The 22,936-nt window shown below is 36.9% G+C and overlaps 1 protein-coding gene across 1 annotated transcript in view; it reads right to left on the bottom strand.

Annotated features, from left to right (window-relative positions):
* Nucleotides 1-22,936, bottom strand: part of TSGA10 (testis specific 10) — a 99,192-nt gene that overhangs the window by 36,364 nt on the left and 39,892 nt on the right. The window contains exons 7-11 of the mRNA XM_070379973.1: nucleotides 22,762-22,932; nucleotides 22,594-22,671; nucleotides 21,499-21,650; nucleotides 5,502-5,617; nucleotides 3,106-3,260 (exon numbers count right to left, since the gene is read on the bottom strand). Coding sequence (XP_070236074.1) covers nucleotides 3,106-3,260; nucleotides 5,502-5,617; nucleotides 21,499-21,650; nucleotides 22,594-22,671; nucleotides 22,762-22,932 — 672 coding nt within the window. The remainder of the gene's footprint in view (nucleotides 1-3,105; nucleotides 3,261-5,501; nucleotides 5,618-21,498; nucleotides 21,651-22,593; nucleotides 22,672-22,761; nucleotides 22,933-22,936) is intronic.

The following is a 22,936-nucleotide window of genomic DNA, read 5'->3' as shown; positions in this document are numbered from 1 at the left end:
CAAAAGTATAAGAAATAAATTATTTCTATTTTTCTTTTTTAAGGGTGTGGAGAGGGAGTAGAATTAGTGGAATCAATCAAGACTGAGATGAGGGGGAATATCTTAATCCCATCAATACCATTTCCAGATGTCCTCCTTTAAAAACTAGCTGATCCTGAAATAGTAATGGATACTACACATAGATACTTAGCACTAACATAAGTCCTTAAAAAGTAGAAAAATTATTCTTCCACTAAATAACCAGATTTCACTTTGCCTTTTAAATTTTCAAATCCTAGTAACCAAGTTAACAAGACGAAAATTAAACCTGTATTTCCCAAACAGTGCTGCTCCTATCATCAGAGACAACTCTGTGTGTGTGTGTGTGTGTGTGTGTGTGTGTGATTCTCCTTTACTCATGTGTTCCTCTCTAGGATATTTTTAACTCTGGTTTCCCATTCTGTTTTCTGACAGAATGGCACAGATTCCATATCTGGCCATAATGGATACTGAAGTATGGTTAAAATATCCATTAGCAAAACTGTTAAACCCCTTAAAGAATCACAGTCAATGGAGGAAAAACTCAAAGAGAAAATACTGCTTACTACAGAATATTTACAAATGCTTTCGAAATGCAACTTAACACACTTCTAAATAAATTCTGAAAAGATAACTGAATTTCTAGTATTTCTGACAACTATTGCTTGGTTAATATTTAAACATGGCTTATAAGCCTAAAAAGATCTCTCTTTTATCAACAGAAATTCCTTGATTCTCTAAAAATACTGCAAAAGTATTCAGGGCAAACAAAATTATTGTATAGAATCCAATAACATATCCTCCTAGACTATTTTTCTCTTAATGTGACCCTAATAGCATCATTTCTTAAAATTTATATCATTATCAACTTGATAATCCTTGTACAATCTCAATATATTTGTCCAATCAGAGACACAGATCAAGTTAATTGTTAAAAATTCAACCTGGACAGGGTGGTCATAATCTACTCAGAAAAAAGAAACAAACTAAAATTTTATACAAATAATTCTGACTTTTATGATTCAAAAATCTGCAAACTTGCTATTGAATTTTCTAACTTTAATTGGTATCAAGTAGTAGAACAACTTTTAAAAAACTATGATTACCAGACAAAATTCACTTTATTCACTATAATATAGACTTTTCCATAGTAATTACCTTTCCAATGTAATCTCCAGATTAAACTAATAAAACTACTATTTTTCACTGAAAGGTATTAAAAATTCAGCTCTGAAATATCATTGTATAGAACATTTCCTCTTTTGAATGTGTAACACTGTTTTCCCTTCATAGGATGGATGTGTTTATATTCATAATCCTATATAATACTCAATTTTGAAATGGACTTGCAACTCAATATTCTTTGTGAAGGAGAAGATAATATTGGTACAGTTAGCAGAGTAGAAGACATGAAATTAGTCAATCAGACTTTTCCAGTTAAGCCAAAATTTACTACCTCGTGTACTTTGACAACTTCAATTATGCTCATGATACCCAAATCTGTTAACTTCAATTTTCTGTGCACACCTTAAAATCCAAGATTCAACTCATGTCACAAAGGCGTGCTGATAACCTTCCTCACTAAGCTTGCTCTGCGTCCTGTGTTTAAGGAACTGGTCATTTGCCTCCTAAGCAGAAAGCACATCCTGGCAGTCTTGCTTCCTAAACAGAGCTATCTGTCTCTCACAGACACTGTCACTTCCTAGTACAGCTCTTATCACTTTACTCCTAACTACTATCACTACTCTCATTTCCCTACAGCCCACTTTTTACATGGATTAACAAGTGACAGGATAATGCTTTAAAGATCTAATTGTAACATTTCATTTATATGATTTCAATGATTCTCTACATCCATGATGATGGTATCAAAACTCAACATCTCAGGTATTTTTGATTTGTTGCTTATCTATCCCATCTTATCTTTTACCCCCCTTCATGCCCCCGTACTCCCCTCCTTGCACTCTATTCTCTGGACATACTAAAGTATCAAGAAATCTCACCAAATTCTCTGATGAAAGCCACTGGGCTTCCGTATAAGTTGCTCTACTTGCTTGGATCACCTTTTCTCTAAACAGTGCTCCACCTGTCTGGATCACTCCTTTCTCTAAGTCTTTTCCTGGCTAATTTCTAGTCATCTTTCAGGGCAGTATAAGCACCATCACTGTGTGGAAGGCTTCCTAGATCTTCTTCCTCCCCTAATCCAAGCCCTGGCCTGAACGAGAGGTTTCTGCCGAACTTCACTCATACATCGTGCGTGTGCCATTATGGTGCTTGGCAAATTCCATCATAACAGCATCTTTCTTTATCTTGCTTTGAATTATACCGTAGGCCTTTGGAAGGTATGCCCACTCAGCCCCAGTTTCTATACCTGGTACATGTCCATGAATGTTTGTTGAATGGATGGATGGGTGGACGAGTGAATGGATTAGTTCCCTTAGAGGGAAAGACCCTCAAAGTTAGTTATTGCCCTTAGAGAGGGGAAAGACCCTAAGCCAGTGATACTGCCTTTGCTTAAGACATTTGTAGAAAACAGCTTAGGAATTGCCTTCAGAATCAGTTTATGAGCTAGAAAGGGGGTCACTATTTCAAAACACCTTCATTTGTCATTGTTTGAACAACAAAACTGTTGGATGAAATTTATCACCCAACTTTTTCACCAGTTCCATATGATCCACTCTCAAAGGCTGAAGATGATGGAAAAACACGCTCCTAATTTTGAATATAAACTTCATTATATTTAATGAAATATATTGCCTCCCAAGGTGGCCACTTGAAAATTTAAGTTCTGGTGTGCTTTTAAAAATAAATCAGTCTCACTGCTTTTTAAAAATTATGCTTTACATTTTGAGATGTTTGAATTAGCTATTGTTAGTAAAAGTTGATCAGAAATTGATGAGAGAAAAATTTATTTAAAAATATTAGCTAGTGAATTTGAACACATATTTCCTAAGACTATCTTGAAATATTTCAAAATCAGATTTTAAAGTTTCACCTCTCTAAGGAAAAAAAAATTGGGAAAATCCTATTATTTTATTCAGATTCAAGTTCAAACATTTCTTTTAAATCACAGTTTTCAGAACATACTTTCATTGCCAAACTCTCTCCAAGGGACGCAATATTCTCAGATTTTTTATCCAAACATGCTTGCAGGCATTCCTTTTCTTTAGCCAAATCATTGAGGGTTGCACCAAGAATGCTGATTTCTTCTCTCTGGGCAATACTTTGTCTTGTAAAATTATCTAAATGTGTAATCATAAAGGCATTGTTTTAAACAAGATAAATTTTTTTCCAGTTCAAGCAGAGTGAAGTACTTTTCAAAGTAAATTCTCCTATATTATATTCAATGACTAAAGATAAAATACTCTATCTCAACTTTTAAAATGGCTTTTGTTGTTAGTGATTAAAAATGAAGATTAATCATTCTAAATGACTTGTAAATGAAAAAGCACAATTAACACATTTGAATTAGAACAACAAAGGAAAGTTCTATATAACAAGTTCTCAAAGTAGAATGTGTGGTAGGAGAGGGGAAGGTGCGTGGAGGAAGTACATGGAATGTTGATTCTTTTTCTCTCCTAATTTTACCTTCCTTTAAGCTTCGAATCAGTGTTGCATATAAATTGGTAACTACCAGATCTTAAAAATATATTCAGTTAAGTCATCATTGGAGTCAAATATCTTCTACTATTCTGATTTTTTCTACAGCACTGTTATAAACATTCCTAGAAAAAAATCATCCCAGAAGTCTGATTTGCTTTGTAAGTATGCTGGAATGCCAGCGTCAGTGTTGAAGTCCTCTATAATTGGTATAGAAAAGTGGTTTTCAAATGGTGGTTTGTCAACCAGAACCATCAGCATCACCTGGGAACTTATGAGAAATACAAATCCTTAGGTCCCATGCTAGACCTACTGAATTAGAAATTCTGAGTGGGCAGAGCAATTTATGTTTCAACAAACACCCTGGGAAAGATACGAAAGCCCTGGCATATCCTGCTCCGAGGAGCCTGGCTCCAGTGAGCTTAGCTCTCCTGAAGTTTGAGGAGCACTGGTCTAGACCATCTCTACCCTAAGAAAGTCAGTGTGACTAGACCTTTAGGTAAGTGACTGCCAGGGCCACCCAGTGCAGCACTAAGAGTGGAATTTCACACCACAGAGGGTGATGTATGCAAACGGGATGAACCCTGTTTCTTTTCCCGGCAAACCGCTTGTTCGGGGTGTTCTGATACCTGAGTTTATTCTCATTGGCAGAAAACAAACTCTAAGCCAGTTCTAGAACCTCCTAGCTTAAAAAAAAGTTAACCCCACATCCCATTTATGCTACCACCCCATTTTTCTGCTACTCTTAAGAGCCAAACTTCTGTTTGACTTCTGTTCTCTCCTGTCTCCACCATCTCATTTCCCAATCAATCCTCAGACTACTCCATCTTTCACATCTAACACACAAAGTTTTGGGGGACCCATGTTTCCAAAACCTCCAATGCGTCAATCCAATCAATATTTTTTCATTCTCATCTTATTTTGCTTCTCGAAAGTATCTGACAATTGATCATATCCTCCTTTCTAAAACACATTGCTCTCTTGCCTCCCCAAATGACACTCACTTCTGGGTTTTCTTCCTACTTCTTTGGCTTCTTCTTACTCAGTCCTGGATCCTCTTCTCATTCTCTACATTTTCCCTAGGTGATTTCACGGTTTTAAAGTATCATTTACATGCTGATGTGTCCTAAATGTATATCTTTAGCTATGATTTCTCTTCTGAGATACTAACTTATCTATTTACCTACTTAGCCTACATTTTTACTTGAACTTAAAATCCAAAAATGAGTTCTTCAATATTCTTTTATATTTTCTTTTAATACTTTCTACCTCAGTAAAAAGCACCCCACCGACCTAATTGCTTATGTCAGATATTTTTGATCTGCATAATAGCAAACCTTAAAAATCTTATTCAGTTTTAAAATGAGCACTTTTATTGTCCTGACCAAAATTTTAATTTAAAGTTATAAGAAGACTAAGTTATGACCATATTTTCATAAAGAACACTGGTAAGAAATAATAATAAGAGACTTCATAAAAATAATTTTTTCTATAAACTCAAATGAACTACAGATATATCCAAATCTATGTATACCTTCTACCAAAAATAGTATATATGTAATACATTTCATTATAACAGCTATGGGCATGACATAATATAAAAGCTTACAAATTTAAAATTGATCATCATAAATTTACAAAGTACTATTGCTTTGTTTAGCTATTCCTTCATGAAAAATATGAAGCCATGACTAAGTATTTACGGATCTAAGTGTAAGTAAAACATTTTACTATCAAAGAAAAATACATTTTCTCATGATTTTTTGACTAAAAACTTTTAACTTAAGGGTCTATTTCTAAGTTTCTCTATGTTATAACTGAAGAGAAGAAAACTTTTTTTTCCAGACTTAAAAAACAAAAAGGAACATCAGGAAAAAACTCACCAATTTTTTCATCCAAGCACATAATTTTCTCCTGAGTAAGCTGTAGCTCATACTTTTTCTTAGCAAGGTGTCGCTGAGTATCAGAAAGATCTTTCTCTGTGTTTTCATATAAAAGTCTGTAAACATTTTAATAATAAAACTAATTCTGAAATTTTACGTTTTATCAACTTTTTAGTGTATTTAAATCTAAGAACTTTTAAGGAAACTAATGCACATTTTTTCTTCTTAGTATTTTCATTATAAAAACACACTATAGGAGGTTTGAATATAAAGGGTAAAAGGGGATCCTCAATCTACCACTGTAACATAAACAACTTTAGTATTCATTAGTATTTTTTTGCTTTGCATAAAGTTTTCAAATCTAAATTCAAACTTGAGTTCAGATGTTTTTCACCTACACTCAATCTTTAACATTTTTCAGTCTTATAATTTAGCCCTTCAAATTATCATTTTCTGCTGAAAAACTTTATATGAGCAATAGCCATTTGTTTTCAAGTAAATATAACCATTTACTTGAGTACTCCCCTAATATTAGACATTTGGGTTCATTTCAGGTTTTCATTAGTATAAATAAATCTATAATGAACAGTATTTCACTGAGTCCACAAACACTGACTAAGTATGTAGCAGGTACTATGGTGAACTAGATGGGCAGGGACCCTGTTCTCATGCAATTCATAGTTAATAAACAAATAAGTAGACAGACTATAATTTCTGGAAATATGGAAGCTATGAAAGTCCTCTCACTACAAAACACACATACTAAACAAGATGTAAGAAGCATCCTTTAAAATGTATAGCAAAACTCAGAACAATCTGTAAGAGAAGTCCCTTGGTGCCAAATCAGAGTAATAAGTCTATAAACTGATGTTGTATTAGATATGGTTGGGGTTTACCTGTCTCAGTAACCTAGAGTCTTGTCTTTTAACTCAGAAACAGAAGATGAGGCCACAGAAATGTCTGCAACACAAGTTTTAGAAAAAAGATCCCCCACATAAGAGTGACAGTATTAGTGGAGAGGCCAGACTAGAGGAAATCAGCTTGACAAACACTGCTAAAGCAGGGTAACAAAAATAATTAAACATCTTCGTTGGGAAATCTCAATCTCAAAATAAGAAATCAAAATAAAATCTGGTTCTAGGATGGTAATATAATCTAGAAAACTTGGTGGAAATACACACAGAAGTTTTCTGGAGGGACATGACTTCAACTCAGGCACAAACTAAACCCCAGAAAAGGGTCAGCTGAAAAGAGACACTGATGTATAGAACAGTCTTATGGACTCTGTGGTGGAGGGAGAGGGTGGTAAGATTTGGGAGAATGGCATTGAAACATGTAAAATATCATGTAAGAAACGAGTTGCCAGTCCAGGTTCGATGCACGATACTGGATGCTTGGGGCTAGTGCACTGGGACGACCCAGAGGGATGGTATGGGGAGGGAGGAGGGAGGAGGGTTCAGGATGGGGAACACATGTATACCTGTGGCGGATTCATTTTGATATTTGGCAAAACTAATACAATTATGTAAAGTTTAAAAATAAAATAAAATTTTAAAAAAAATAAATAAATAAAAAATAAAAAAAAGAAAATAAGCTCACAAACCAACACAATATTGTAATTATCTTTCAATTAAAAATAAGTTTTTAAAAAATGAGCTCACAATTCAATCTTAAAAACATACTAAGAAACAAGCCAAACTTAGTGGGAGTCAAAAGACACACAAACTAAATTAGATTTCAAAGAACTTCAGATTATAGCCTTATTAAACAGAAATTTTAAAAATAATTTAAAATATTAATACATAAAAAGTATAATAGAAATTCATAATAAAAAGAACCAGCAGATTTTAAAAAGAACCAAAGAGAACTTCCGGAAATTAAACTAAAGGCATTGAAATAAAAATTTTAAAAGGACATCAAATGACAAGGTTAAGAACAAAATAGATACAGCTAAAGAGACAATTAGTAAGCTAGAAAAAAAAGGCAGATCAGGGGAAATTATCTATAATAGAGCACAGATAAAAGACAGAACAAATACAAAGGAAAGTTTAGGAGACATAAACAACAGAATGAGAAGGTCCAATATTCACCTAATAGGGATGCCAGGAAAGAACAAACACAATATTCAAAGAAACAATGGCTAATATAACACATGAACTCTTACACTAAAGAAATATCAATAAAAAACATGAAAACCAGCTTTCAGTTCAGTTCAGTTCAGTCGCTCAGTCGTGTCCGACTCTGTGCTACCCCATAGACCGCAGCCTACCAGGCTCCTCCATTCCTGGGATTCTCCAGGCAAGAACACTGGAGTGGGTTGCCATTTCCTTCTCCAATGCATGTTAGTGAAAAGTGAAAGTGAAGTCGCTCAGTGGTGTCCGACTCCCAGCGACCCCATGGACTTCAGCCCACCAGGCTCCTCCGTCCATGGGATTTTCCAGGCAAGAGTACTGGAGTGGGGTGCCATTGCCTTCTCCATTGTTGGTGGGATATAAATTGGTACACATCCTCTATGGAAGACAGTATGGAGGTTCCTAAAAAAGCTAAAAATAGGGCTACTGAGCTACTCTATGATCCAGCAATCCCACTCCTAGGCATATATCATGAGAAAATCATACTTTGAAAAGACACTTGCATCCCAATGTTCACTGCAACACTATTTACAATAGCTTGTAAATTACACTATTACACTATTTACAACACTATTTACAATAGGACATGGAAGCAACCTAAATGTCTAGCAATAGATAAAGATGTGGTGTATATATATACAATGGAATATTACTCAGCCATAAAAAAGAATAAAATAATGCCATTTGCAGCAATACTATGGACCTAGAGATTATCATACTAAGTAAAGAAAGCCAGAGAAAGAAAAATATCATCTGATATCGCTTATATGTGGAATCTAAAAAAGACACAAATGGACTTATTTAACAAAACAGAAAGAGACTCACAGACATAGAAAATAAACTTAGGATTACCAAAGGGGAAAGATGGGTGGGATAAGGTACATTAGGAGGCTAGGATTAAATATACACACCACTATATATAAAACTGGTAACCAATAAGGACCTAATGTATAGCACAGGGAACTATACTCAATATTCTGCAATAAACTATAAGAGAAAGGAATCTGAAAAGGAATATATATTTATGTAACTGAGTCACTATGCCGTATACCTGAAACTAACAAAGCATTGTAAATCAACCATACTTTAATAAAAATATTCTTGAAAACACATGCTAATGTAAGAGCCATAAATATAATAAGTATATCAATTCATATGATAATGAATGAGTCCTGGAAAGACAGGGAGAGGATGTGACAAAACCTTCCGGTGTACACTGTGGCCATCCTTATCCTGTTAAACTATATTGAAGCTGCATATTTTCCAAAATAGCCATAAGATCCCTGCATAATTCAAGAATACATCTAATAGGAAAGAGGAAAATGGAAAACTACATGCACGATCAGAAGTTTTCAAATCAGAATTTTAAATCACTGACCCATAAACCCACACCAAAAACAGACACTCAAGAAACAGAAGCTTCAGAAATAAAGCAGGTAACTTCTTTAGCAGACTCTTCTAACGGGCCCTCCAATGTCAGAAAACTCATTCAAGATATGTTTAGGAGGTTTTTATACCAAAGCCCAAAGGGGCTTAGGTTATAAACTACCTGATGTACCTTTTTTGAATGGTTACTTTGGAGCTGAAAACCAACTCCTCTGTGCACCCTCAGCAGGTTAAAAGTCAGGGTTCTGGCATATCGTGCGATTCTCCTGATCTCTCTTATTCTCAAAACAAACTCCCACTTGGTTCTCAGACTGCACTCTCCATCAGTGCTCAGCTGTACACACTTTGCCCGGTTCTAAGGAAACACTCACTCAGAGACACTCAAAATAATGCTTTTATAGATAATTGTTTATAATTAAGTAGATTCTCCAGAAAAACTCACACTAGTGAAACAGAAAATTCTACAGACGACAGCACTCATAAACCAAGCTACAATGCATGGTGATGGCGCTTTATAGTTTTCATTCAGCACTTTACCAAATAATATTACAAGCAACTTTGATAGCAGAGACTGAAATTTATGCTTTGCTACCTCAGAATGACTCTAAGACTTAAAATTCAAAATGAGAAGAAATCTGTACCTATTATAAAACTCAGGGCACAGAATAGAATGCTTCCTTCACAAAATGACATAATCAGAACCAAATGATAGATTTTTAGAGTAATTTTGGAAAACGTCTTGACAGGTCATTTGTCTGGCCAGAAATCAGATAGTGAAGGTTCTCAGTATGACATTAGTATGGGATCTGACATACAGTTGCCATCTCTAACTCAGAGTCCTATTATAGATTTTGGTTGCTTCCAAATTTGGGCAATTATGATTAAAGCTGCTACAAACGCTATGTGTAGGTTTTTGTGTGTACATAATGTTTTCAACTCCTTTGGGTAAATATCAATAAGCATGATTGGTGGATCATACGATAAGTATATGTTTAGTTTTGCATGAAACTGCCAAATAGCTTTACAAAGTGACTGTACCACTTTTCATTCCCATCAGCTCCTGTTGATCTACATTCTTACCAGTATCTGTTGTGCTTCCGATTTTGGCCATTCTAATAGCTATTTTATCTTGTTTTAACTAGCATTTCCAGATGATATATGATGTATTGCATCTTTTTATATACTTATTTGATATCTCTATAACTTCTTTGATGAGATTTTTGTTAAGGTCTTTGGCCCATTTCTAAGTGAGTTGTTGCAAAATTCAAAAAATCCTTATTGCAAAATTCAGACTCAAATTGAAGAAAGTCGGGGGAAAAAACCACTAGATCATTCAGGTATGACCTAAATCAAATCTCTTATGATTATACAGTGGAATTAACAAATAGATTCAAGATATTAGATCTGATAGAGTGCCTGAAGAACTATGGACTAAGGTTTGTGACACTGTATAGGAAGCAGTGATCAAGACCATTCCCAGAAAAAAAGAAATGCAAAAAGGCAAAAATGGTTGTCTGAGGAGGCCTTACAAATAGCTGAGAAAAGAAGAGAAGCTAAAGGCAAAGGAGAAAACGAAAAATACACCTATTTGATTGCAGAGTGCCAAAGAATAGCAAGGAGAGATAAGAAAGACTTCCTCAGTGATCAATGCAAAGAAATAGGGGAAAACAATAGAATGGGAAAGACTAGAGATCTCTTCAAGAAACTTACAGATTCCAAGGGAACATTTCATGCAAAGATGGGCTCAATAAAGGAAAGAAACAGTATGGACCTAACAGAAGCATAAGATATTAAAAAGAGGTGGCAAGAACACACAAAAGAACTATACAAAAAGATGTTAATGACCCAGATAATCACGATGGTGTGTTCACTCAGCTAGAGCCAGACATCCTGGAATGTAAAGTCAAGTGGGCCTTAGGAAGCATCACTGAGAACAAAGCTAGTGGAGGTGATGGAATTCAGTTGAGCTATTTCAAATCCTAAAAGATGATGCTGTGAAAGTGCTGCACTCAATATACCAGCAAATTTGGAAAACTCAGCAGGGGCCACAGGACTGGAAAAGGTCAGTTTTCATTCCAATCCCAAAGAATATTTAGACTACTGCACAATTGCACTTATCTCACACACCAGCCAAATAATACTCAAAATTCTCCAAGCCAGGTTTCAACAGTACATGAACCGTGAACTTCCAGATGTTAAAGTTGGATTTAGAAGAGGCAGAGGAACCAGAGATCAAATTGCCAACATCTGTTGGATCACTGAAAAAGCAAGGGAGTTCCAGAAAAACATCTACTTCTGGTTTATTGACTAAACCAAAGCTTTTGACTGTGTGGATCACAAGAAACTGTGGAAAATTCTGAAAGAGATGGGAATACCAGACTACTTGACCTGCCTCCTGAGAAATATGTATGCAGGTCAAGAACAGACGGTTAGAACCGGAACAGACTGGATCCAAATTGGGAGAGGAATAGGTCAAGGCTGTATATTGTCACCCTGCTTATTTAACGTATATGCAGAGTACATCATGCAAAACGCCAGGCTGGATGAAGTACAAGCTGGAACCAAGATTGCTGGGAGAAATATCAATAACCTCAGATATGCAGATGACACCACCCTTATGGCAGAAAGCGAAGAAGAACTAAAAAGCTTCTTGATGAAGGTGAAAGAGGAGAGTGAAAAAGTTGGCTTAAAACTCAACATTCAAAAACCTAAGATCATAGCATCCGGTCCCATCACTTCATGACAAATAGATGGGGAAAATATGGAAACAGTGGATGACTTTATTTTTTTAGGCTCCAAAAATCACTACAGATGATGACTGTAGCCATGAAATTAAAAGACGCTTGCTCCTTGGGAAAAAAGTTATGACCAACCTAGACAGCATTTTGAAAAGCAGAGACATTACTTTGCCAACGAAGGTCTGTCCAGTCAAAGCTATGGGTTTTCCAGTAGTCATGTACGGATGTGAGAGCTGGACTATAAAGAAAGCTGAGTGCTGAAGAATTGATGCTTTTGAACTGTGGTGCTGAAGAAGACTCTTGATAGTCGCTTGGACTGCAAGGAGATCAAACCAGTCAATCCTAAAGGAAATCAGTCCAGAATATTCATTGGAATGACTGATGCTGAAGCTGAAACTCCAGTACTTTGGCCACCTGATGTGAAGAACTGACTCATTGGGAAAGACCCTGATGCTGGGAAAGATAAGGCAGGAGAAGGGGACGAGAGAGGATGTGATGGTTGGATGGCATTACCGACTTGATGGACATGAGTTTGAGCAAGCTCCTGGAGTTGGTCATGAACAAACAACTGAGTGAATGAACTGAACTGAAGTGAGTTATTTCTTATTGTTGAGTTTTTTAAAAGTCCTAAATATAATGAGGGCAGGAGGAGAAGGGGACGACAGAGGCTCGATGGCTTCACCGACTTGATGGATATGAGTTTGGGTGAACTCCGGGAGTTGGTGATGGACAGGGAGGCCTGGCATGTTGCGATTCATGGGGTTGCAAAGAGTCGGACATGACTGAGCGACAGAACTGAAGTGAACTGAAATATAATTTGGATGTGTGTGACTCTTTGTGACCCCATGGACTGTAGCCCACCAGTTCCTCTGTCCATGGGATTCACCAGGCAAGAATACTGGAGTGGGTTGCCATTTCCTTCTCCAGGGGATATTCCAGATCAAGGAATCAAACCCAAGACTCCTGCATAGCAGGCAGATGCTTTACCATCTGAGCTACAACCTATCTATTACGAAGGTACAATTGATATATAATATTATATATTTTATGTGTATAATATAGTGATTCACAACTTTTAAAGGTTATATGCCACATATATCTGACTTATTTCACTTAGCGTAATACCCTCAATGTCCATTCATGTTGTTGCAAATGGCAAAATTTCGTTCTTTTTTATGGCTGAATAGTATCCCATTGGAGAAGGCAATGGCAACCCACTCCAGTACTCTTGCCTGGAGAATCCCTTGGGCAGAGGAGCCTGGTAGGCTGCAGTCCATGGGGTCGCTAAGACTGAGCGACTTCACTTTCACTTTTCACTTTCATGCATTGGAGAAGGAAATGGCAACCCACTCCAGTGTTCTTGCCTGGAGAATCTCAGGGACGGGAAGCCTGGTGGGCTGCCATCTATGGGGTCGCACAGAGTCGGACACGACTGAAGTGACTTAGCAGCAGTATCCCATTGTATGTGTCAGTTCAGTTCAGTCGTTCAGTCGTGTCCGATTCTTTGCGACCCCATGAATCACAGCACGCCAAGCCTCCTTTTCCATCACCAACTCCCGGAGTTCACTCAAACTCACGTCCATCGAGTTGGTGATGCCATCCAGCCATCTAATCCTCTGTCGTCCCCTTCTCCTCCTGCCCCCAATCCCTTCCAGCATCAAAGTCTTCCAATGAGTTAACTCTTTGCATGAGGTGGCCAAAGTACTGGAGTTTCAGCTTCAGCATCAGTCATTCCAATGAATATTCAGGACTGATTTCCTTTAGGATTGACTGGTTTGATCTCCTTGCAGTCCAAGGGACTTTCAAGAGTCTTCTTTAGCACCACAGTTCAAAAACATCAATTCGTCGGCAGTCAGCTTTCTTCACAATCCAACTCTCACATTCATACATGACCACTGGAAAACCATAGCCTTGACTAGATGGACCTTTGTTGGCAAAGTAATGTCTCTGCTTTTGAATATGCTATCTAGGTTGGTCATAACTTTCCTTCCAAAGAGTAAGCATCTTTTAATTTTATGGCTGCAGTCACCATCTGCAGTGATTTTGGAGCCCCCCCAAAATAAAGTCTGACACTGTTTCCACTGTTTCCCCATCTATTTCCCATGAAGTGATGGGACCAGATGCCATGATCTTCATTTTCTGAATGTTGAGCTTTAAGCCAACTTTTTCACTCTCCACTTTCACGTTCATCAAGAGGCTTTTTAGTTCCTATATACACACACATTGTATGTGTATATATATGTATATACACATATATTTATACACCCATCTTCTTTATTCACTTGTCTGTTGATGAGTAACATTTAGGTTGTTTCCGTATATTGGCCATTGTAAATAATGATTCTATGTACACTGGGTTGCATGTATCTTTTCAAATTAGTATTTTTGTTTTATTCAGATAGATACCCAGGAGTGGAATTGCTGGGTCATATGGTAGTTCTATTTTTAATTTTTTGAGAAACCTCCATACTGTTTTCCATAGTGGCTACATCAATTTCCATTCCCATCAGCAATATACAAGGGTTCCCTTTTCTCCACATCCTGACCAACATTTGTTATTTGTGGTCTTTCTGATGATAATCATTCTAAAAGGTGTGAGGCGGTATCTCCTTGTGGTTCTAATATGCGTTTCTCTGATGTTTAACATTGTTGAACACTTTTTCAGTGCCTGTTAGCCATCTGTATGTCTTCTTTGGAAAAATATCCATTAAGTTCTTCTGCCCATTTTTTAATTGAGTTGCTTGTCTTTTTAAAGTTAAGTTATGGATAACAGTTCTTTATTAGAGGTGTCTTTAGCAAACATTTTCTTCCAGTCTGTGGCTTGTCTTCTCATATATTTGATATCGTGTTGAGCAGAATATTAAGCCTTCAATTTTTTTTCCCATTTTTGTTTTTACTGGAGGCTCAGGAGGCACATGACAGTTCATAACAGGGCTTCAGAGGTAGGGGGGAGCAGGGAAACAAAAAATAAACGGGTGGGAAAGAAAAACAACCAGGAGGAGGGAAGATCTGGCTGGTTCCTTCTCAGCCTGATTTAGGGGAGGGAGTTGGTGCCTCTGAACAATAAGGATGGATCCCTTCCTTCAACCCTTGGTAGGGGAGAGAGAAAAAAAAAGCAAAAGGGTGTTGCTTTGGCCCTCCTGAGTCTCAAGGAAAGGGGGGGAAAGCCAGTGTTTTGATGTCATGAATTATGGGAAAGAGCAGAGGGAGGTGCTGGGTAGGATACAGGTCAGTTGGAAAAACTGGCAGATACCAGATGGTGACTCTGTGTGTCCTTTGAGTTGGAATCACTCTAGTATGGTGGCTGGCGGGTCCCCACTGTTGATGGGTGCTGAGGTCTCTGGGGTGGTGGGCTGCCTGGGTCCCAGGAACTGCTGCTGTCTCCACTGGAAGTAGGGGCAGTTTCATGGGCTCTGGGGCTCAGGTCGGGAGCTGTCAGTGGGGCCTTGGCTGGGCTTGGTCTTGTCATTCCCACTTTCTGTGGTGGGCTGCTGGGGTGGCCTGGGGTGGAAAGGCCCTTAGTACCTGGGTCAGAATCTGGGTGGGGATATCCGCTCACCCCCCTGCTGCTGGTCTCCCTCCAATGGGGCTGTCTCTTTGGGTTCTATGCCGTCCGTGCCCTCTGTCGGCTGCTGCTGGTTGGGGGCCGAGGGCCTCACATGAAGCACTGTCAGTAGAAGAAGGGTGGTGGGCTCCGTCGTCTGGGCCACTGCCCGGAGTCTTTGACATGCTTCCTTTTGCTGCCTGGCTCTGTTCCGCTCAATCAAGCCCCTTAAGTCTTCAATTTTAATGAAGTACAGTTTGTCAATTATTTCTTTCATGGATTTTGCCTTTAGTATTATATCTAAGAAGTAACCACCATGCCCAAGGTCATCTGGTATGCTTCTAAATGTTGAACTTTGGTTCATGTCTGTTGCAGCTGCAGACGCCAGAGGTGTTGAATGTCTCCATTGTTCCGTTTCTGTTTCTCTTCTCAACCGTAGGCTTCCCTACATCCTCCTCTTCAGGCTTATTTTCCTCAATTAACTAAAAAGAATCTGCCTGCAACGCAGGTGACCCAGGTTCAATCCCTGGGTGGTGAAGATTCCCTGGAGAAGGAAATGGCAACCCACTCCAGTATTTGTACCTGGAAAATCCCATGGACAGAGGAGCCTGGCAGGCTACAGTCCATGGAGTCGCAAAAATTGGACACGACTGAGTAATTAACACTTTCACTTTCTTTCACTTTATCTGATAAAAACATGACCCAAAATATATAAAGAAATCTTACAGTTCAACACTAAATGGATAAACAATTGAAAAATTGGGCTAAAGATCTAAACAGACACCTCACCAAAAATACACAGATGGCAAATAATATGAGAAGAGGTTTCACATTATTTGTCATTAGAGAATTGCAAATTATGACAAAACATCACTACACACCTATTTTAATGCCTAAAATATAGACATTTGACAATAATAAATGCTGACAGAAAGTCTCCTTCATTCCTTTTGATGGAAATGCAAAACGGTATACTCACTTTGAAAGAGAATTTGGTAGTTTCTTACAAAGTTAAATGCAGTTTTACTATATGATTCAGCAATTCTGTTCCTAGGTATTTACTGAACTGATCTAAAAAATTCTGTTCTGGGAATTCTCTGGCAGCCCAGTGGTTAGGACTCTGCATTTTCACTGCTGAAAGCACAGGCTCAACACCTAGTTGGGGAACTAAGATCCTGCAAACTGTGAGAAGCCGAAATAAAAATTTAAATAAAAAAATAAAAACTTCTGTCCGCACAAAAACATGCACATCAAAGTGTATAGCAGCTTCATTCACAATTGCCAAAAACTAGAAGCAACCAAGATGACTCAATAGGCGCATGGATAAACACACTGTGTACATACATATGACAGAATATTATTCAATGAGAAGAAATGAACGGATGAACCTTAAATGCACATTACTAAGTGAAAGAAGCCAGTGGGAAAAGGCTATGTACTATATGATTTCAATTATATGACATTCTGGAAAAGGCAAGTATTACCTCAGGCAGGCAACTGAAGTCAAAATCAACAGTGATAAATCATATTGATAAGATGTACTCATGACACCTGAATATCTGTGTACTCGAAAATGGCACCTTACTGCTGTGACCTTTCTCTCAAAAACAACCCAGTCTAACCACGAGAAAGTCATCAGACAAACCCCAATTGAGAGACATTCTACAAAATACCTGATCAGTATTCCTCAAAACTGTCAAGGTCATCAAAAACAAGGAAAGTCTGAGACTTTTATAGCCAAGAGAAGCCTAAGGAGACAAGACAACTAAATGTAATATGGTATCCTACATGGGCTCCTGGATCAGAAAAAGGACATTATGGAAAAACTAAGGAAAATCTGAATAAATTACAGACTTCAGTTTATTAGAGTGTATCAATAATGATCGGCTACTTTTAACAAATGAACCATACTAATGCAAAATGTTATTAACAGAGGAAACTGGGTGTGAGGTATGTAGGAACTCTGCACTATCTTCACAAATTTTCTGTAAATCTAAAACTGTTCTATAATACAAAGTTTTATTTTTAAAAATTTGTATTTTTGTATATAAGCAATAAGCAATCAGAAATTAAAATTCTAAAATTCCATTTACATCAGTATCAAAAAGCAAAAAATATTTAAGGATAAACTGACAAAAATAATGCAAGATCTATACACTGAAAATTATAAAACATTATGAGAAAATTGAAGATCTAAATAAATGGACCGGAGTTCCCTGGTAATGGTCCAGTGGTTAGGACTTGCTGCTTTCATTGTAGTGGCCCAGGTTCGATCCCTAGTCCAGGAACTAAGATCCCATGAGCTACTAAGCATGGCCAAAAAATAAAAAATAAAAAGAAAGGGAGAGTGTTCATGAGTAGGGATTTTTCACCAATTCCAAATTCCCAAGGCTTTTCTGTTTATACTATGAAGCGGATTCTAAAATTAATATGCAAGGAACCAGAATATCCAAAACAACTTTAAGAAAGAACAAAGTAGAGGACTAACACTACCTAATTTGAGGACTAAAAAAAGTAATTCGGAAATGTTATATTGGCATCAAGACATATAAATAGATCCACCAAACAAAATAGATAATCAAAAAATAGACCTTCACATATATGGACAACTGACATTCTACAAAGCTGCAAAACAATTTAGTGAAAAAAAGGAAAGCTTTTCAACAAATGGTGCTGGAACAACTGGATATTCATATGCAAAAAAAGTGAACTTTGAACTACACCTTCTACTATATGCAAAAATTAACTTGAAATGGATCATAGATTTAAATGTAAGAACTGAAACTATAAAACTGCTAGAAGAAAATCCAGGAGAAAAATCTCACCTTAGGCTTGACAATAATTTCTTTAAAAGAATACAAGGGATGGAAATAAATTTTTTAAAAGCAGTAAGTTTCACTTAATCAGAAATATTTTCTCTTTAAAAGACACTTAGGAAAATAAAAAGGCAAGCCACAGACTGGGAAAAAATATATGCCAAACATATATTGTACCTGACAAAGAATTTATATCCAGAATATAGAAAGGATTTTTACAACTTATTGGTACATATAACTCAATAAAAGTATGCAAAGGTTTTGAACAGACACTAAAGAAGATATATGTATGACACAAAATGACATGAACAGATGCTCAAAATCACTAGTTATTAGAGAAGGCAAATCTACCTATTAGGAGGGCTAAAACTATAGAGACACTGTATATGAAGTATTGATGAGGACATGTAACAACTGGCACACTCATACACTGCTGGTGAAAATGTAGAATAAAACAGTACAACCACTTTGAAAACAGTTTAATGGTTTTTACAGAAGTTAAACATACCTCCATCATATGACTCAGTCACTCCAGTCTCAGGTATTTACCCAAGGGAAGTAAAAGCACACATCCATATAAAGACTCAAATGTGTATGCTCATAAATGGTTTTCATTATAGCTCCAAGTTGGAAACAACGGAAATGTTTATGTGGTATATCCATACAGTGGAATACTACTCAGCAATAAAAAGGAGTAAACTATTGATTACATGTGACAACATGGATAAATCTCAAAACAATTATGCTGAGTGAAAGTAGCCCTATAAAAGAATATACACTGCATGATTTCACTTATATAATAACATTTTAGAAAATCCAAATAAACCTCTGTGACAGAAAGCAAATCAGTGGTTGCCTGGGGAAGAGGATAGGCAGGCATACGAAAACTTTGGAAAGTGATGGACAGGGCCTCTATCTTGAGTGTGGTGATGGCCTTACAGGTACAAATAAATGTCGAAACTTACCAGACTGAACACTTTAAGTATGTGCAATTTTTATTATATGTATGTCAATTATACTTTACTAATACTGCTAAAAGAAAATAAATGTACACAAAACCCTCAAAATTATTATATATTTATCTTTTAGAATATTTTTAATAAACCACCAAAATGCTTTCAAAGAACTTCCAACTACATGTGAAAATATTTATGGTAAGGGATTAAGTGAAATTGGCCACCAAATATATAACTTAATATAGGATGATATCAATTACATAGAAAGCTTACATACAGACATAACACTTCTGGCTATAAAAACAAATCTATATTACTGCATTTTCCCTGGGCTATGAAATCATGGGTGATTTAAATTTCTTGGAAGCTTTTTCTCTATTTTTCAAGGTTTTCTTTGTTGTTGTTCTTATTTTATTATTATTTTTATTTTACCTGAACCTGCAATATCCTTTCAAGCAGAGAGTAAAAAATAAATTAAGGGCAAGGTGAAAAGACACCCTTCACAATGAGAGAAAATAATAGCAAATGAAGCAACTGACAAAGAATTAATCTCAAAAATACACAAGCAGCTCATGCAACTCAACGCCAGAAAAATAAACAACCCAATCAAAAAATGGGCCAAAGAACTAAACAGACATTTCTCCAAAGAAGACATACAGATGGCTAACAAACACATGAAAAGATGCTCAACATCACTTATTATCAGAAAAATGCAAATCAAAACCACAGTGAGGTACCATCTCACACCAGTCAGAATGGCTGCTATCAAAAAGTCTATAAGCAATAAATGCTGAAGAGGGTGTGGAAAAAAGGGAATCCTCTTACATGGTAGGTGGGAATGCAAACTAGTACAGCCACTATGGAGAACAGTATGGAGATTCCTTAAAAAACTGGAAATAGAACTGCCATACGGCCCAGCAATCCCACTGCTGGGCATACACACCGAGGAAACCAGAATTGAAAGAGACAAGTGTACCCCAATGTTCATCACAGCACTGTTTACAATAGCCAGGACATGGAAGCAACCTAGATGTCCATCAGCAGACGAATGGATAAGAAAGCTGTGATATATATATACAATGGAATATTACTCAGCTATTAAAAAGAATGCATTTTAATCAGTTCTAATGAGGTGAATGAAACTGGAGCCTATGATACACAGTAAAGTAAGTCAGAAAGAAAAACACCAATCTCAAATATATATCGAATTTAGAAAGATGGTAACGATGACCCTGTATGCAAGACAGAAAAAGAGACACAGATGTAAAGAACAGAGTTTTGGACTCTGAGGGAAAAGGCAAGGGTAGGATGATTTGAGAGAATAGCATTGAAACATGTGTATTACTATACATGAAACAGATCACCAGTCCAGGTTTGATGCATGAGACAGGGCGCTCAGGGCCGGTGCACTGGGATGACCCTAAGGGATGGGATGGGGAGGGAGGTGGGAGGGGGATTCAGGATGGGGAACACATGTACACCCATGGCTGATACATGTCAATTTATGGCAAAACCACTACAGTACTGTAAAGTAATTAGCCTCCAATTAAAATACATTAATTAATTAAAAATAAATAAATAAATGACGGGAAAGAACTTGAGTAATTCTCTGTCCTGACAAGTGATTCCAATGCATCAGTATCTACCACAGACCCTTGAAAGACCAAAGAGGCTACTTTGGGAATTTGTATATGAACCAAGTATTATCTGTAGACTAAATAATGTATTTCACACTCTAATGAACTATTATTTTTCATATGTTCATAGATACACTGAAATTCAACCTGAGTGAATGTGTAGAATTTCTGTTTCTCACATCAATAGACATTGCAAGTAAAACTGCTAACATGGAGGTCTTTAGAAACTTGTTCCCCTACACCACTGCCTGCGGGTTGCTTTAACTGGGATTTCTCCTGCTACAGAGCAGTATGTAGGAACAGCTAAACACAGTACGTGGCATCCAGTTAACAGAAGTTCCGTTACATGCTCTTATTTCTTTGCTATGGCTTTTATTGTATGTCAAACCACCCCTTTTCTAAGCTACTGTCAAACCTGTGCTTTGCATTTTCTTATACTGTTCAGATCCCAGGACATAATTTAAGTTATAAGGTACATTAAACAGTGAAAGGCCAAGGTCAAATATGCTCTTTACCCAGAAGGGCTTTGTAAAAGCTATTTCAGCTAAATACTGAAGCTTTCTGCAAATACAAGATTACAATTACTAGAAGTTTGATTCCTGTAAGAGTGGCATTCCCAGTCTGTCAGTCTGTGACTGACCTTTAGGAAATCATTTAATGTGTGCCGAGGTGTCCACTACTGTTTAAGTTAAAGTCAACAAATAACTTAATTATCACCCTAAAATATCCTTCAAAAAGCAGAGCTACTCTTTATAGTAAACTATAGGTTTAATGGCAATTGACTTTACCTCAAAGAATTATTCTCTGCTTTTTGTCTGCCAAGTTCACTTTCAGTATCCATCGCCTTTCTTGCTAGTGATTTCATTTCTTTTTCCACAGTGGTTATTGTTTCCTTCATCAAAGTCATATTTGACATTTGTTCCATACGTTCATCATCAAGCTATATAAGCAGAATGACAAGGTTACTGCCATCACTAAAAACATCTCAGTAATCTTTCAAGAGAGACATTCTGTCTTTGTACAAACTGGTATATGAGATGATCAGCTTAGACTTGAACCTTGTGGGAGGCTTCATGGACAAGGTACTGTAGAGTAGGAGCCTGAGCAAGCCACCACACAGCTTATCCATGAAGCCTAGCGCAGCAGATGCACATTTTCATCTGCTTCAGCTGGACTATAGCACACACAGCCTATTTGCAAGAAGCTTTCTTACTTGTTGCTCAATACGAACAAGTTATACATACAAACTGGGACTGGGAAAAAAAACTCTTGTTTTTTTCTGTCTATTCCTGTCAATTGCTTTTTTTAAAAAAACAAACTCATTATAACATAAAACAGATGAATTTAGAAATATAGTCGATTAAAGTTGGTAACGGAAAACTGAATTCCCTTAATTCTGTTTATATGGTCAGAATATCTCCAATATATATGGATAGCATCTCAAAGCCTTAACTAGTAACAAGGTAATGCTTCATAATTAAATTCAGTTTAAATATATTTTTCTCATTGGTTTTCATTTTGTTATAATTTTCTCTATCACAGCTACTCTTTAGGAAGAATAAGCCAGTTTCTCTGTCCCTGGCAACACTATCATTAATGAAACAGGGAGATGAAAAATCACTGAGAATGCATCCCTAATGGTTTTTCTTTAAAGAACATACACAAAAAGCATACACAACCTAACACAAAAAAGACTTTACTCACATTTTTTAGAAGAAAATAAATAATGAAAAAGTGACAATTTACAGTATACACACCACCTTAAACATCTTAGGACTGCAAATGCTATCTGAGAAAACCAACTTTTCTGAACACAGAAAAAGGGGAAAGTGGGGAGCCATTGATAGTTTATAGCCCAAAGTGCAAAAGTGACTTTTCTTTACGTTATGAACTGTACACTCCAGCTCCTCTATCCTTTGTTCCAAGTGAGCCTTCTCATTAAACGCTGTCTCTTGGGCAATCTGTTTAAAAAACAAAAACAAAACAAAGGTGCTCTTAATGTTGCTGTTTTGCATTTCACAGATCCTCATAGAGATAAAATTCTTTCGAACCTTTAGCCTCTCCCTCAGACTATCTCGTTCTGTGGTCATTCTTCGCAAGTCAGTGAAGGCCACATCTCTCTCAGTCTCCACCCGCCGGAGGATAGCATGTGCTGTTGTTGATTTAGGAGACTTGCAGCTTTTCATCATTTCTCGTCGAAGTCGGGCAATTTCTTCCTGTGCCTAT

Source organism: Bos mutus, chromosome 11, assembly GCF_027580195.1.
Source record: "Bos mutus isolate GX-2022 chromosome 11, NWIPB_WYAK_1.1, whole genome shotgun sequence".
Classification (NCBI taxonomy): Eukaryota; Metazoa; Chordata; class Mammalia; order Artiodactyla; family Bovidae; genus Bos; species Bos mutus.
This window is presented reverse-complemented; position numbering and strand designations above follow the sequence as displayed.